The 13,282-nt window shown below is 35.6% G+C and overlaps 1 protein-coding gene across 1 annotated transcript in view; it reads right to left on the bottom strand.

The window, feature by feature from the left end:
* The window catches only part of LOC149794613 (tyrosine-protein kinase JAK2-like), a 59,270-nt gene that overhangs the window by 21,548 nt on the left and 24,440 nt on the right, over window positions 1–13,282 (bottom strand). Inside the window, exons 5-7 of the mRNA XM_089968898.1 lie at window positions 5,692–5,872; window positions 3,824–3,932; window positions 291–416 (exon numbers count right to left, since the gene is read on the bottom strand). Of these exons, the coding sequence (XP_089825024.1) occupies window positions 291–416; window positions 3,824–3,932; window positions 5,692–5,872 (416 nt within the window). The remainder of the gene's footprint in view (window positions 1–290; window positions 417–3,823; window positions 3,933–5,691; window positions 5,873–13,282) is intronic.

The following is a 13,282-nucleotide window of genomic DNA, read 5'->3' as shown; positions in this document are numbered from 1 at the left end:
TGAATGATTTGGGCATTTCTAAAGATCTGAAAAGGATGAGTACTCAAACTTGATTTCAAACTAACTTGGTTTTCATGTATCTTGATTTAACCAATCTTGGACCTGATGCAGAAGGATGTAATGGATCTTGAATTTAATGGATGCAATTGATTTGGCATTGATATACAGGGACATACTTAATGTGAGAGAATGTTTAAACGGATCTACTTATATGATTTACCATTATGGATGAGAGAGAGAGAGAGAGAAAGGGAGGGAGATAGATGTAAATTGTAATTAAGACAACTTACCAACATCCAATATGTCTTTTACACTGTCAGTGCTATAAACGTTTGGATGGCTTTCCTCCTCTTCTTCCTCCTCCTCGATTTCAAACATACTATACTGTACCAAATCCTGAAGACGGTCGCAGACTTCTGTAAATGGAAACCAGCTCTTGTGATAAAATATGTCTCTTCTATAAAACATAAATAATCATTACATGTTAACTTGCAAATCCAGCTCTCATATACATGAAAAAGGATGTTATCCATGTCTTTTGACTTATTTAAGCAGCAGAAGAAATGACAACTGCTTCTGGAAACTGATGTTAAACCAAAGTGATTTTCCCTTGGATTGAGGGGTTGGTACCAATCTGGCCATACTTCAGTTACTACTTCAACTGAAGTGCATGCTCTACCTTCCATAGATGTAACTGTGTGAAGGGCTTATGAAAGTATTATTATCAAAACATCTGTTTATTCTTCATATATAGTACAAAATCTTTATACATTAGGAGAATAAGTAAGAAGTACATGGAGTTACATCCCCTTACACTGGAATTGGTCTTGGCTCTTTTCTCCAATATACAGTAACCAGAGCCACTTTTGGGATACGAGCAAAGATCTATGGTGAAACAAAGGCAAATAATTTACTCTCTCAAATCCAGCAGAAGTAGAGTAACTCATGCTTAAGGACCTGGGATGGATACCAGTTGTGATGCTGATATAGGCCCAACTAGGTCAAATTGGTTCTTTGGAGATTAAAGGTCTTTCCGATAGAACCTAGAGAATGTTGTGTCAGACTTAAGCAAAGAGAAATTCTGGAATTTTATGCATGACTATTGATGGAGTTTGAGGGGAACAGGGGCAATAACTGGAAGTTTCCTTCAATGGATGTACAGAAAATGAGGTCTTTCCTGGATGTTGTTAGATCATATAAAGAATAAGGCACTTGCCCCCTGCAATGGTGGTGAAGACTGAACAGAAGAAGCAGGCTGTTAGGAACATATTGGTCTACATCTCGGATCTAGGACTGGTGTCTCAGTAAAATTGATCAACATACCAAGAGCTGATTATGCTGGGTTCAATGTTGAGACAGTGCCTAGACTAGAGTTGACAGGATACAAGATTGACTGCTATAAGGTCCTGAGGCCCTATATTAGCTATCAAGGGACAAAATATCCCTTAGCCAGTGGTTATAAGTGTGGTATGATATTCTCCAGGACTGGTATATATCAGCTATAACACCTTGACCAATCTGTTTGGTGACACGAGAAAAGAGTGGTATCAAAGTGAGTGACAATGATGCTGCATTTATGTTTGGGACAGCAATGGCAAAGAATAACAGGCTATTTTCTTCCAGTGACCAGACATCAGAAATATAAAAACTGAGTGGTGTCAGCAATGAAACTGCATCATCTGGATTGTTTGAGGACCACTTTTGGTTCTTTTGCAAGCTTGCACAGCTTAAAACACACAGTGAAGTTTTAATGTCTATTGTTTTTCTGGCACATTGTACAGGTGATGCCAGATGTTTGATTATCTTCTTACAACATAACCCTTGCATATAACTCACATCTAAGCTAGAAGCATATACATGAAGAATGAGTCAAGCATCAAGGGAATCTCACAGTGAAGTAGATGCTAAGAAACGAATTAAGATGCTAGTAATAAGTGAATTCAGTGAATTTTTGCTCCACGCCTAATTTAGTTAGGTCACCATGAGGTTATATGTGACATCATGAGGATATATGTGACACCATGAGGATATATGTGACACCATGATGATATATGTGATACCATGAGGATATATGTGATACCATGATGATATGTGACACCATGAGGATATATGTGACACCATGGTGATATATGTGACACCACAATGATGTTTGTGACAGAGCTGTACTACTAAGCAGACATGGAAAGTAATCAAGTTTCAAGTCTCAAAGTACAAGGACACTGGAGCAACAATGCATGAAAGGGGAAGAAAATTTAGCAGTGATCTTAAGACAAAACAGTGACTAGAACCATAAACAACTTTAAGAAATTAGTCAGAAATAAATTTAACCATGAAATATATGTCATTTTCAACTTGAAGACAGGACACCAAATGTGGAATGAAACAAATCTTATAGTGACAATATACATCTAATTTCATTCATTTATATCAAACAGGTCATTGGTTAATGAGGAATAATGTTACTGAAACCTAAAATACTGGCATGTAATTGTCTCCTAAAGTATAGAATGGAAAATGGAAAGAATGAAGGGAAAAAAAAATAGTGACCCAAGACCTCGACTCTGAAGACAGGACCCTGCTAATGTGTTATACTTTCTAATGATAATATATAATAATACCATCTTCCATCTCTAACGCTGAAAGGACTCTAACATTTTATAGCAGAAAAGGAAAGGGACATGGTTTAAAATGCTGGCCTGTGACCATGAACATAAAGATACGACTCCTAATGATATAAAACAAATCCAAGTTTCTCCTCTTAATTTGAAAAATAAGTTAAAATGTGTGACAGAAAAATTTTAAGTAATAAACTTTTAACCTGGACTTTGAAGATATGATCCCTAATCTGATACACAACACACCTTCTGCTGCTCATGTATATCAGGTTTCATCCCTTAATCTCTCAAATAGCTTTAAAAGCATTAAGTTGAAAGGAATGTGTGAGGAAGTACCTTTCTGCAATGACCTTAACCCTCAAGATAGGATCTCTAATGTGGTATGCTGTTGTTTTTGGGTATTAATGCCATTTCTCTGCACAAGATAGACTTACATGGCAGCCAGTATAGCTTGCTGAAGGTAGAACCCGCTGGTAAGAATCACCAAGCCATGGGAAGCTACTGGCAGCTTTCTCATAAATCCACATTGGCTGAGCCAGAGACTCAAACCCATATGGACACAGGTGAGATTGGCTGAGCCAGAGACTCAAACCCATATTGACAGAGGTGAGATGGCAGTGATTGGCAAAGGTGAGCACTTGAGACCACTCTGCCACCTGACCCTCAGTGTGGTATGCAATACACTTTGCAATGATGATGTACAAATATACCAAGTTTGATTTCTAAATATCATTAAAGTAAAGTATAGACAGTAAACTAACATACAAAAGTTAAAACTGAGTTGTGACCTTGACCAATAAAATAGTTCTCTCCCCACCCCACAATGCTCACGCGATATGTAATAATGTAACGCACATTCTAATGATGATGCATTAGTATCAGATTCATTCCTTAATCTCAAATGAATAAAAAGTTACAGCGATGACAAATCAACATCACTTGTACAGACCTTAATGGCTTTCATGCTGAACTGGTGGCAATATTAACACTCTCTGTAACATCTTGTAAAGCTTTTATACCAGGATGATCCCCGCTCAAAAATTTGCTGAAACTGCTTAGTGGTTTTTTGAAAAGTTGAAAATAGCAATGTTGAAAAATCAAATAAGGCTGGATGCACGGTGAACACAGGTCCAATCTATAAGCTTACTCACGCCCACGGCCAGATGAAATAAAAACATAGCACTATAATATGTTATGGTTATTATTACCTCCAGATTTGGGAGGCACCCGAATAATGCTGTGGTTGCTGATTTTCTGCTGAATTGCAACAATGATTAACTCTTTCAGGCTCGTATACTCTCTGTCAAACCCGGAAATCTAGAAGTAAGTAAGATGCATATTTCATTTTCAATCATAAACTGAAGAAAAAAAATTGATTAGTTATGCTTCAACTACATTTATCCATTCTATTAAGCTACATCAGACATACATATGAATCAGAATCTCTGTTATTGTTGCCCTTTTGTAAAACAGTTTTGTTTTTATAAATTGATCTTCAAATAATGATCATACAAGGTTTTCTGTTTCCAAACATTTGCTGAAGAAGCTGGGAAATATTCCCAATTCAAAGGTGAACTCTTTCTTCATAAGGCCTAAAAATTACAGTGGTCTTAAGTCTGGGTCCAATCTTTTTGGTTGCTGACCCATCATATATTACAAGCACGAGTCTGTCAGGACCTTAATATTGTTTCAAGGTCCTTGTTAAGTTAATACAACATGTTGCTTAATCCTTAAAACATCTTACAAGAGTCATACAAATTTTCAATGATGCAAGAGCAAGTTGATTATTCACTAGTCAGAAAATGGTATTATAACACACAACTACACATTTTAGCATGCAATACAGTACAACAGTCAAAGCTTTATTTCTGTCAATCAAACATTTGTCATTCCTAAGCCTCACCCAAAACCAATCATCTACAGCATGGTATTGCTGAATTTCACAAGTCAAATAAAGTTGTTTGATCAATGTTTGTATTATGCAAACTTGGAACCTAACCAGGGGGTTAGAAACAAAATCTTCAGTCCCTACTGAAGCAAATGTTTGCACAATATAAACCATGTATGCATTCACAAGCTGATGAATCTATTCAGTTCCAAGCATACACACTGTGATAAGTTACCATATATACTTGATTAGAGTCCAACTGCAAATAACATACACCCTGATCTGCTGTCCCATCTTGTGCCAGTATAACAGAATCTATGGTCTGTTCTACTGATTATTCCTCGCAAAATGCACAGACCTGGATCAGCTTGTATATTATACAGTGGCAAATCTGGGTCTGTGCAGTTCATATTTTAATTTGACTTATAAGCAAGTGTAGTTGGTAACCAATTATAAAACAAATTTCAGAAAGCAGAAACAACAAATTTAACAGGAAACGAATGAAAACCATACATTGCCAGAGCACGCTGACAAAGGACACCTGTATATACACATATCCTGCAAAATTGTACAATTGTCAAAATGTTTCAGTCTCATCAGAGGGAACCTTTTTGAACAGTTGATAGTAGTCATCATAACTTGTGAGTAGTTTATGAAGTCATCCTGAATAAACTTTGTGAGCAACTGTCAGTATGAACAAACTTTGTCACAAACAGTTCTATGTCAAATTACAAATTAGCAATTTATTAGCAAAGATCATTTGCAAATAATATTTGGACTGAGGTTAGATTTTGAAACATAATTTTGAAAAACTCATCTCCAATATGAAAATGTTAGCACCAGTCTTCATATGTACACATATATAAATTCATAATATGATAAAAATGAATTACATTATACCATATTTATGTAATCATAGGTCAATTCCTGAGGTTCATCACCGTATTTATTCAATAGGTCCATGCATGAAGGTAAACTGCCCTCTACATTTACAAAATTCAGGCAAATATTTGCTAAAGATATCTATCTCTGATAAAATATAAAGTAAATAATTGATGAAACATTTTTAGGGCCGGCCATCTGGGTGTAACATAGAGGAAATACAGCTCCAATTTATCAGTTTGTCTTCATAACATGGGTGATAATTATGTACATAATTTTTATATCATATGCCATTTTGTTTCTTACCTTATAACCCGTCTTGGACCTTGTGATTTCACCAAGCGATATGGTGGTCAAAGAGTCACTCTCTGAATTAGCGAAGTACAGAATCTCAAACTGATCATGTGACCCTGCACTCTCTCTCAGAACAGCATACTCAGGTTTCCCCTTGTATTTCTTTTCCAACTTTCGCTTTACAAACTCATCCCTGAAAAATATTGAATCTAATTTTATACAGAATATTTATATCAACTTTTGCTCATTTTTACAAGACAGCAAAACCTTTTTGGCCAAAGACAATACAAAAAAGGGTTTAAACTGGAGTAAAGAAATGGGAGAAGTGATATCTCTCCAGATGAAAATGGGAAAAGCTAGTGAATTTGAGGAAGAAGTGAGTAATTATGTAAAGCATACACCTAATTTTCATTTGCAAATAAATATTTATTGATTTAATGTATAATGATTATTGTTGTCAATACAAATACATGATCTAGTATAAAAGAATGATCGCTTATGCTCTGAAAATCAATACTGAAGGGTACATGTTTATTATAAAATTAGGGCCTACCTTGGAAATATTTGTCTTTGCACCAGGAAATTCAACAAATTAAAAAATCTGAAGCCACTTTTCAGCCATAAAAGCCATTTTATGCCATGATGCATGGACTTAAATATATGCGTAATATTATTTTGGCCCTATTTTTAATCTATAAAAACCTGACAACAAAAGTTCTTACTTGTTTCTAGTACATTTTAAAGCACAAGAATAATTAATAATAAATACAACAATACCATTATATACCTGTAAAGTTCAATGTATAGCATATGAAAAGCAAGAATGAATGAGATTGTTTCTTTATGACTGATGATACAAAACACTGCTAAGTCTTTATCAATAATGCCACTGACACTTCATCAATATCCGTCTCATATTTTCCCCAGACCATTTCGTAAATGCCTTTCTGAAATAAAAATTCTTAACACTGGGCCCGTCAATAGAAATTCTCATTAAATTTTTCTGAGTAGATATACCCATAGAATTTTGTAAGTTTGTTTTGATCAGAATCTCATGACTGATCCACCTCTCAGTCTGCAGCAGAAATAGGGGCAACAAGTAGCCTCTCACAGTCTGCAGTAGAAATAGGGGCAACTAGTAGCCTCTCATAGTCTGCAGTAGAAATAGGGGCAACTAGTAACCTCTCACAATCTGCAGTAGAAATAGGGGCAACTAATAACCTCTCACAGTCTGCAGTAGAAATAGGAGCAACAAGTAACCTCTCACAGTCTGCAGTAGAAATAGGGGCAACAAGTAACCTCTCACAGTCTGCAGTAGAAATAGGAGCAACAAGTAACCTCTCACAGTCTGCAGTAGAAAAGGGCAACAAGTAACCTCTCACAGTCTGCAGTAGGAATAGGGGCAACAAGTAACCTCTCACAGGCTGCAGTAAAAATAGGGGCAACAGGTAACCTAGTACCTGCTTCAGATGCAGCTGGATATAAATCTTTGTTTTTCAGAGCTAGATTAGCCATATTCTTTGTGCTTGATCCTGGCAGTAAGAAACGGGTGGCTGCTGGTCAGGGGTGTGTTTGTGTGTGCATTCAAGTGGGGGACTACTGTATGGCCCAAACTGGATACCATACAACCAAGACCAATATCATGGTTATCTACCAGTTTGAAAAGCTTGCACTCCCAAAGACTACAGGATTTTATTTTCTCCACGCATTAATCCCTGGGATGAGTGAGCTGAAACCCATCCATGTCATGTCATCACTTTACTCAACATAGTATACAGTACACTTATCCACTACACTACTTACACTCTTACTGAAAAAGGACAGAAATCTGGTGGAAGCTATATACTAAAATGCATCCAAACTGTCCAAATGTTATGTTCTAAGCAACGCCAGTTAAAATTAAAATCCTTCTAATACATGGCCCATTTGATAAATATACAATGAGACAAGATTTACAACTCAAGAAATTGCATTTTCACTGCTTGCCCTTGATTTCTTAATGATTTTTGCATTTACAGAACACTTTTATCATTTGGAGAAGTTTTGCTTTTCAATGAGTTATTATACATCTCTATGAGATAAACATTGTGAGAAGTTTTGCTTTTCAATGAGTTATTACACATCTCTATAAGATACACATTGGGAGAAGTTTTGCTTTTCAATGAGTTATCACACATCTCTATGAGATACACATTGTGAGAAATTAGAATCCTGTAAATGTCAAAATACTTTTAATTTTTTACCTGGTCCAAACACCAATATTTGTAGTAATTTCAAGACTGAGCAGTTTTGTTGACACATTTTTATGCCAAAGCGTGTGTGTGTGTGATTTGGAGTTTTAATGTAGCTTTAACAATTTTTCAGTCATATCGCTACAATGTCTGCAGTGTGACAGTTTCTAGTGATGTCCAGCACTGGGACATCATGCCGCAGACATGTAGCATGATGTCCCACCCAGTCACATTATCCTGACACCAGGCCGACCAGTCCTAACACTAACCTCTTAATGCTGAGCACCAAGCGAGGCAGCTGTTAGTACCATTTTTGTAAGTCTTTGGTATGACTCGGCCGGGGATCGAACCCATCACCTCCCACATCCAAGACGGACACTCTAACCACTAGGCCACCGAAGCCAAAGCAAAAAGATACTTGCAGATATTCTGAGCTGTGTATAGAAGACCAGTACCAGGTCAAGACCTGACATGAAATAAACTACTATAATACTCCACAGCAGATAATTTCATGGCTCTTGCAGCACTCTCATGTCCTGGACTGCCAATTTACTTACAGGACCTATGGTAAAATATCCTTGAAATTGGCAAAGTCATGGCCTGGTTAAATAAGCTGAATGGCTTAAGGCAACAAAGCAATTTTAACATCCGCTGATGCTCTTTGCTATCTGTATCAGATGGACTTGTCAATTAACTATCTGGTAATTATCACCATGCATTATCACTATGCTGTGTAGTATTTTCAAACATCTGTAAACTGAATCCAAAACAAACTAGATTTTTTGTTAAAATAGATGGCTTTGATTTTACAGGTTTGAAAATGTTTGCTTAAATGTAGTTTTAATTTAATTATTTCCCTGTCATTATTGCGCAGCTTTTACTTTTTATGTTGAAAAAAAAAACATCTGTTCAATGTGAATACATCATTCTCCAGAGCTGAGAATTAACGAAAACTCACAGTCCACTCATGCATCTTGCAGAATAGTAAACATTTTCACTGGGAATGATTATGCCTGGATATCAGAAGTGATCCACTTTATAAAATGTTGGCATGTCTCTGGGCCTCATGTTGTACTGCAGCTATGGGTCACAGAAGACAAAATGTCAGAAGGAGGAAAAGGTAGTATGAAATCATCACTCTGCTGCCTTTATGAAGTCCTCCAAGAAGGAATAATTAAGACAGGCCTATGAGGAAGCAATGACTTGAGTCTTGTGGGCCTCTAGTTATATAAAAGAAAGTCTCTGTAAGGTCTGAAAAGCTCATTTGATTGTGGTGACAATCCACCATGAGATAGTGGAAGCAAAATATCAGTTTTATTAAAATAGAAACATAGTGCAATAACTGGTCATAAAAGCCTATCCTGATCATCCCTCTGTTACATAAGGACTGTATGGCCCAACCTGGACAGAATGTCTGCTAATACTATTCCAGTAAGATTTGTTTTTATGAGGAATATGGCTGTCTTGGAGGGTAACCTAGCTGTCTCATTAGTCTATATTGTGCAAAAAGTGCTGTGATTCTTATGTCTGCATATTAAACATGTGAGGCAGTCTGGGCAAGTGTTCTAAGGGCTTTTTTGTGGTCACATGTACCCCACAGACTATCCTGACATTGTTCTCTGAAATAAAAGTTATCTGAAAGAGAACAATAACAATGACAATATGTATTTCACATGTGAAACTCTCATGCTTGCATGTTGTGCATGCTATACACCCCCCCAGTGTATTTCCACGTAACACATTTCCTGTCCTTCCTTTAAAAAGAAAAAAGTTCCATTCGTTATTGTTTTCTAGGAGCAATGCAGACACAATAACGAAGAGACACAAGTCATGTAAATCGTATTTAAATACAATGGTGAAATAGAAAAAACCCACCAAACTGATGATTAATCAAATATTTTTAATTAAAGGAATTACAAATTCCTATTAGTTGAGACTGGGCCTATGTTGTGCTATAACACACAAAACACTAAAGCTGTAACGATTAATCGGCCATACGCATAATCGGACCATTTATTGGAACAATCGGTATAGTCGGTATCAGCAGAAATGATCGGTGCCAATGTAAACAAATTTCCAAAATATAAATTTAATCATAACATTCATCTTGACATGGCTTGAATTTTAAATCAGAATTAAATAGTGGAAATTAAGGAATAAACATTTGATTTGGGGGTTAATTGAAAGACAGTATATTCTTAAAAGTAAATACTTTTTAATATGCTTGCTGTAAACTACCGCTGATTGTCTGCTCACAACAAAAAATCAATACCATGCATGCACTCATCCCAATCACAACAGCCAACCAGCCAATGAGGCCTCTTGTGGCCGTTGAACTTTCAGCATACACATTACAGGGATGGTCATAGCTTTTAAAAAGTTGTCGCCAAAAAAAAATCACCAATTTCAATATTTTGTTGCCATTTTTCAAAAAATGTCGCCAGAATAAGTAGTGAATATTTTTCCAAGACTATTAATGTAACAGGCAATGGAAATTGAAAAAGATGGGAGAGTTATTACTTTACTGACAACAAGCAATACAGCCATAATATTACAAAATAAATGACTGTTTTGCACTACTTCCATGGTCTTTGCATTGCGCATCACCGTTAGTGCATAGGCCTAACTGTCAAATATCTACTTTCCTACAGTCTCTCTTTTCTTAATAGAAACATCAGGTATTAAGCAAATCTATATTATGTATATTATTTTCCAAATAATAGTTTTGTAAGAAACTTTATTTAGATAATGACATTTTAATACTAAAAGCCTACAATCGTACTTTGCAATGTAAGATAAGTGACATATAATGCGACCATCGATTTCACGCATTCAGGAATTAAATGCCCCCCCCCCCCTCCAGGTTAGCTTCACAAAGTACATCTCCATCAACCAGGAGTTCAGAAATTTATTTTTGCCGCACTTTACATGCTTTGCTTGTTAGTGAATTGCTTCCTAAATCCCAGGAATGATCACTGAATGGTGTAGATTTTTTTCTCGAGAAGCAAATTATGATCTCCATTCCCACCAATGAAACTTACACGAGTCAACCTGACCTGGCATTACTGTACCGTATATATAAGCATTGATTACCATCATTAAATTAAAAGAAGAAAAGAAGAAACATATCAAAAAACCTAATTCAGAATAAATATGTTATTTAGTAAAGAGTTTTATTTGCATATATGAGTTAAAAATAAGAAATAAGGTGAGATATAAAATGTGGGAAATAGTTATCACATGTATGGTAGCTCGAGACCACATTTGAACTGTTAACATAAATCCACACCCATTTTAGGCATTGTTAGTTATAACAAAAACAGGGCATGGTTTACTTTTCAATCAAATGCTAGTGCTTTCACTAACTGTAGAACAGGCAGTTTCTTTAAATAATTGGTCTCATAATTGGTATTGGCAATTTTAATAATCTGCTATACGCGGTATCGGCATAATTGGCAAAAAGTGACATCGGTACAGCTTTACAAACACCCATATCAATTGTTTTTAAACTAGTGGGGTGTACCCTGACCTCTAAAGGTTGGGATACAAATATGGCAATCAAAGAGGTCCATTAATCAATTAAATTCTGAAAGGCAAAACAGTATACGGAGAGGATACATATAACACCAAAATAATATTTGTTGAAGGAGAGGCACTAGCGATATTATAAACTTTCTCTGGTCACTGATTCAACACGTCAATTAACAAGGCATCCTTGAAAAAGATGACTCTTCTGTGCATCGGCATGTGAGGTGCATGAGTGGACTGTGTCTTACTGACAATTATCCACTCTATGGGAGGATGTATTCACATGGAACAGATGAAGTGTTTTGACATTAAAAAGTAAAAGCTACAAATACTGATGAGTATGTTATTGCTGCTATTAAGCTTATGTGCAGTGAGGTACATGAGCTTGATAAATCTGGTATTGCAGTGCAGTGAGGTACATGAGCTTGATAAATCTGGCATTGCAGTGCAGTGAGGTACATGAGCTTGATAAATCTGGTATTGCAGTGCAGTGAGGTATATGAGCTTGATAAATCTGGTATTGCAGTGCAGTGAGGTAAATGAGCTTGATAAATCTGGCATTGCAGTGCAGTGAGGTACATGAGCTTGATAAATCTGGCATTGCAGTGCAGTGAGGTACATGAGCTTGATAAATCTGGCATTGCAGGCAAATGTGCCCTTTACCTGTGATTAATCCTCAATTAAACAGTGAACATGGACATGTGGTAAACAAGCCTATTAAGTTTATTTGAAAAGAAAAAGTGTGTATTGATGACACTGACAGTCTAAAGTTGTCAATGAGCAGTAATGAAAGAGTGAAAAGGAAAATTAAGCAGGACACAACTGTCCCATTATAGTAAATGTTCAACAAGGGGAAAATATGCATTCTGCAACTTTTAATTAGCATTATAAAAACAACAGTAATGGACATAATTTAGCAAAGTTCAGTGCTTGCTGTAAAGCAAAGAAAAATAATCCTCATAATCCTCTCAGGATTATCCAATTATCCAGAATCCTTCAGTTCTTGGTGTCTTTGCCCAATTAAATGAACTGAGATCACTTGCTGGCTGCTGAGGGACACAAATGTACATGAGAAGATGGACTATTCCACTGGTGGTATACATACAACACACACACACACACATATATATATATATATATATATATATATATATATATATATATATATATATATATATATATATATATATATATATATATATATATATATATATATATATATATATATTGTTATGTCTATTTAATTGTTTTTGTTAGTTTAAACATTCTTATTTCATTACATGCCATTGTAATGTAACATTGCATGCTTGACCTGACCTTGTCCAAAACTGAGTTCATTTCTGCTTGACCTGATTGACTTTTTTTATTTCATTTTATGCAAACAACTAATACAAAGCTAAATTATTCTCTATGTGTACAGGCTTAATATCAGCATCATTATTAATAGTAAAAGTAAATTTGTTCATCTGGTTCAAAGTTTCAGAGTTTCCTAAGTGAATTAATACATAATCTAGGTTATTGTTTTGTAAATGTCAAGATGATTCTAGAAGGTTTTTTTCCATTAGGTAACGTTTGTTTTCAGAAAATGCTAACTGTGACCTGAGGTCAAGTAGAAAACAATATAATCTTGTAATTGTGAGGACTTGGTCATTCGTGCTTTAACATCTAGCACTTTCAAGTTGTATATTATAAATTGTGACCAGTAGTTTTGGGCTGGAATCTTTTTTGTTCAAATTATTGAATCCAAGTGATTATTTTCTCTGGAAATACAAAAGAGCTCTGATAAAATTCGTGGATAGTCATTAACTGGAATTTATAGTATATTCAAACCTGGAATTATATTT

The sequence above is a fragment of the Sinohyriopsis cumingii genome, chromosome 8 (assembly GCF_028554795.1).
Source record: "Sinohyriopsis cumingii isolate HCF-2022 chromosome 8, ASM2855479v2, whole genome shotgun sequence".
Classification (NCBI taxonomy): Eukaryota; Metazoa; Mollusca; class Bivalvia; order Unionida; family Unionidae; genus Sinohyriopsis; species Sinohyriopsis cumingii.
This window is presented reverse-complemented; position numbering and strand designations above follow the sequence as displayed.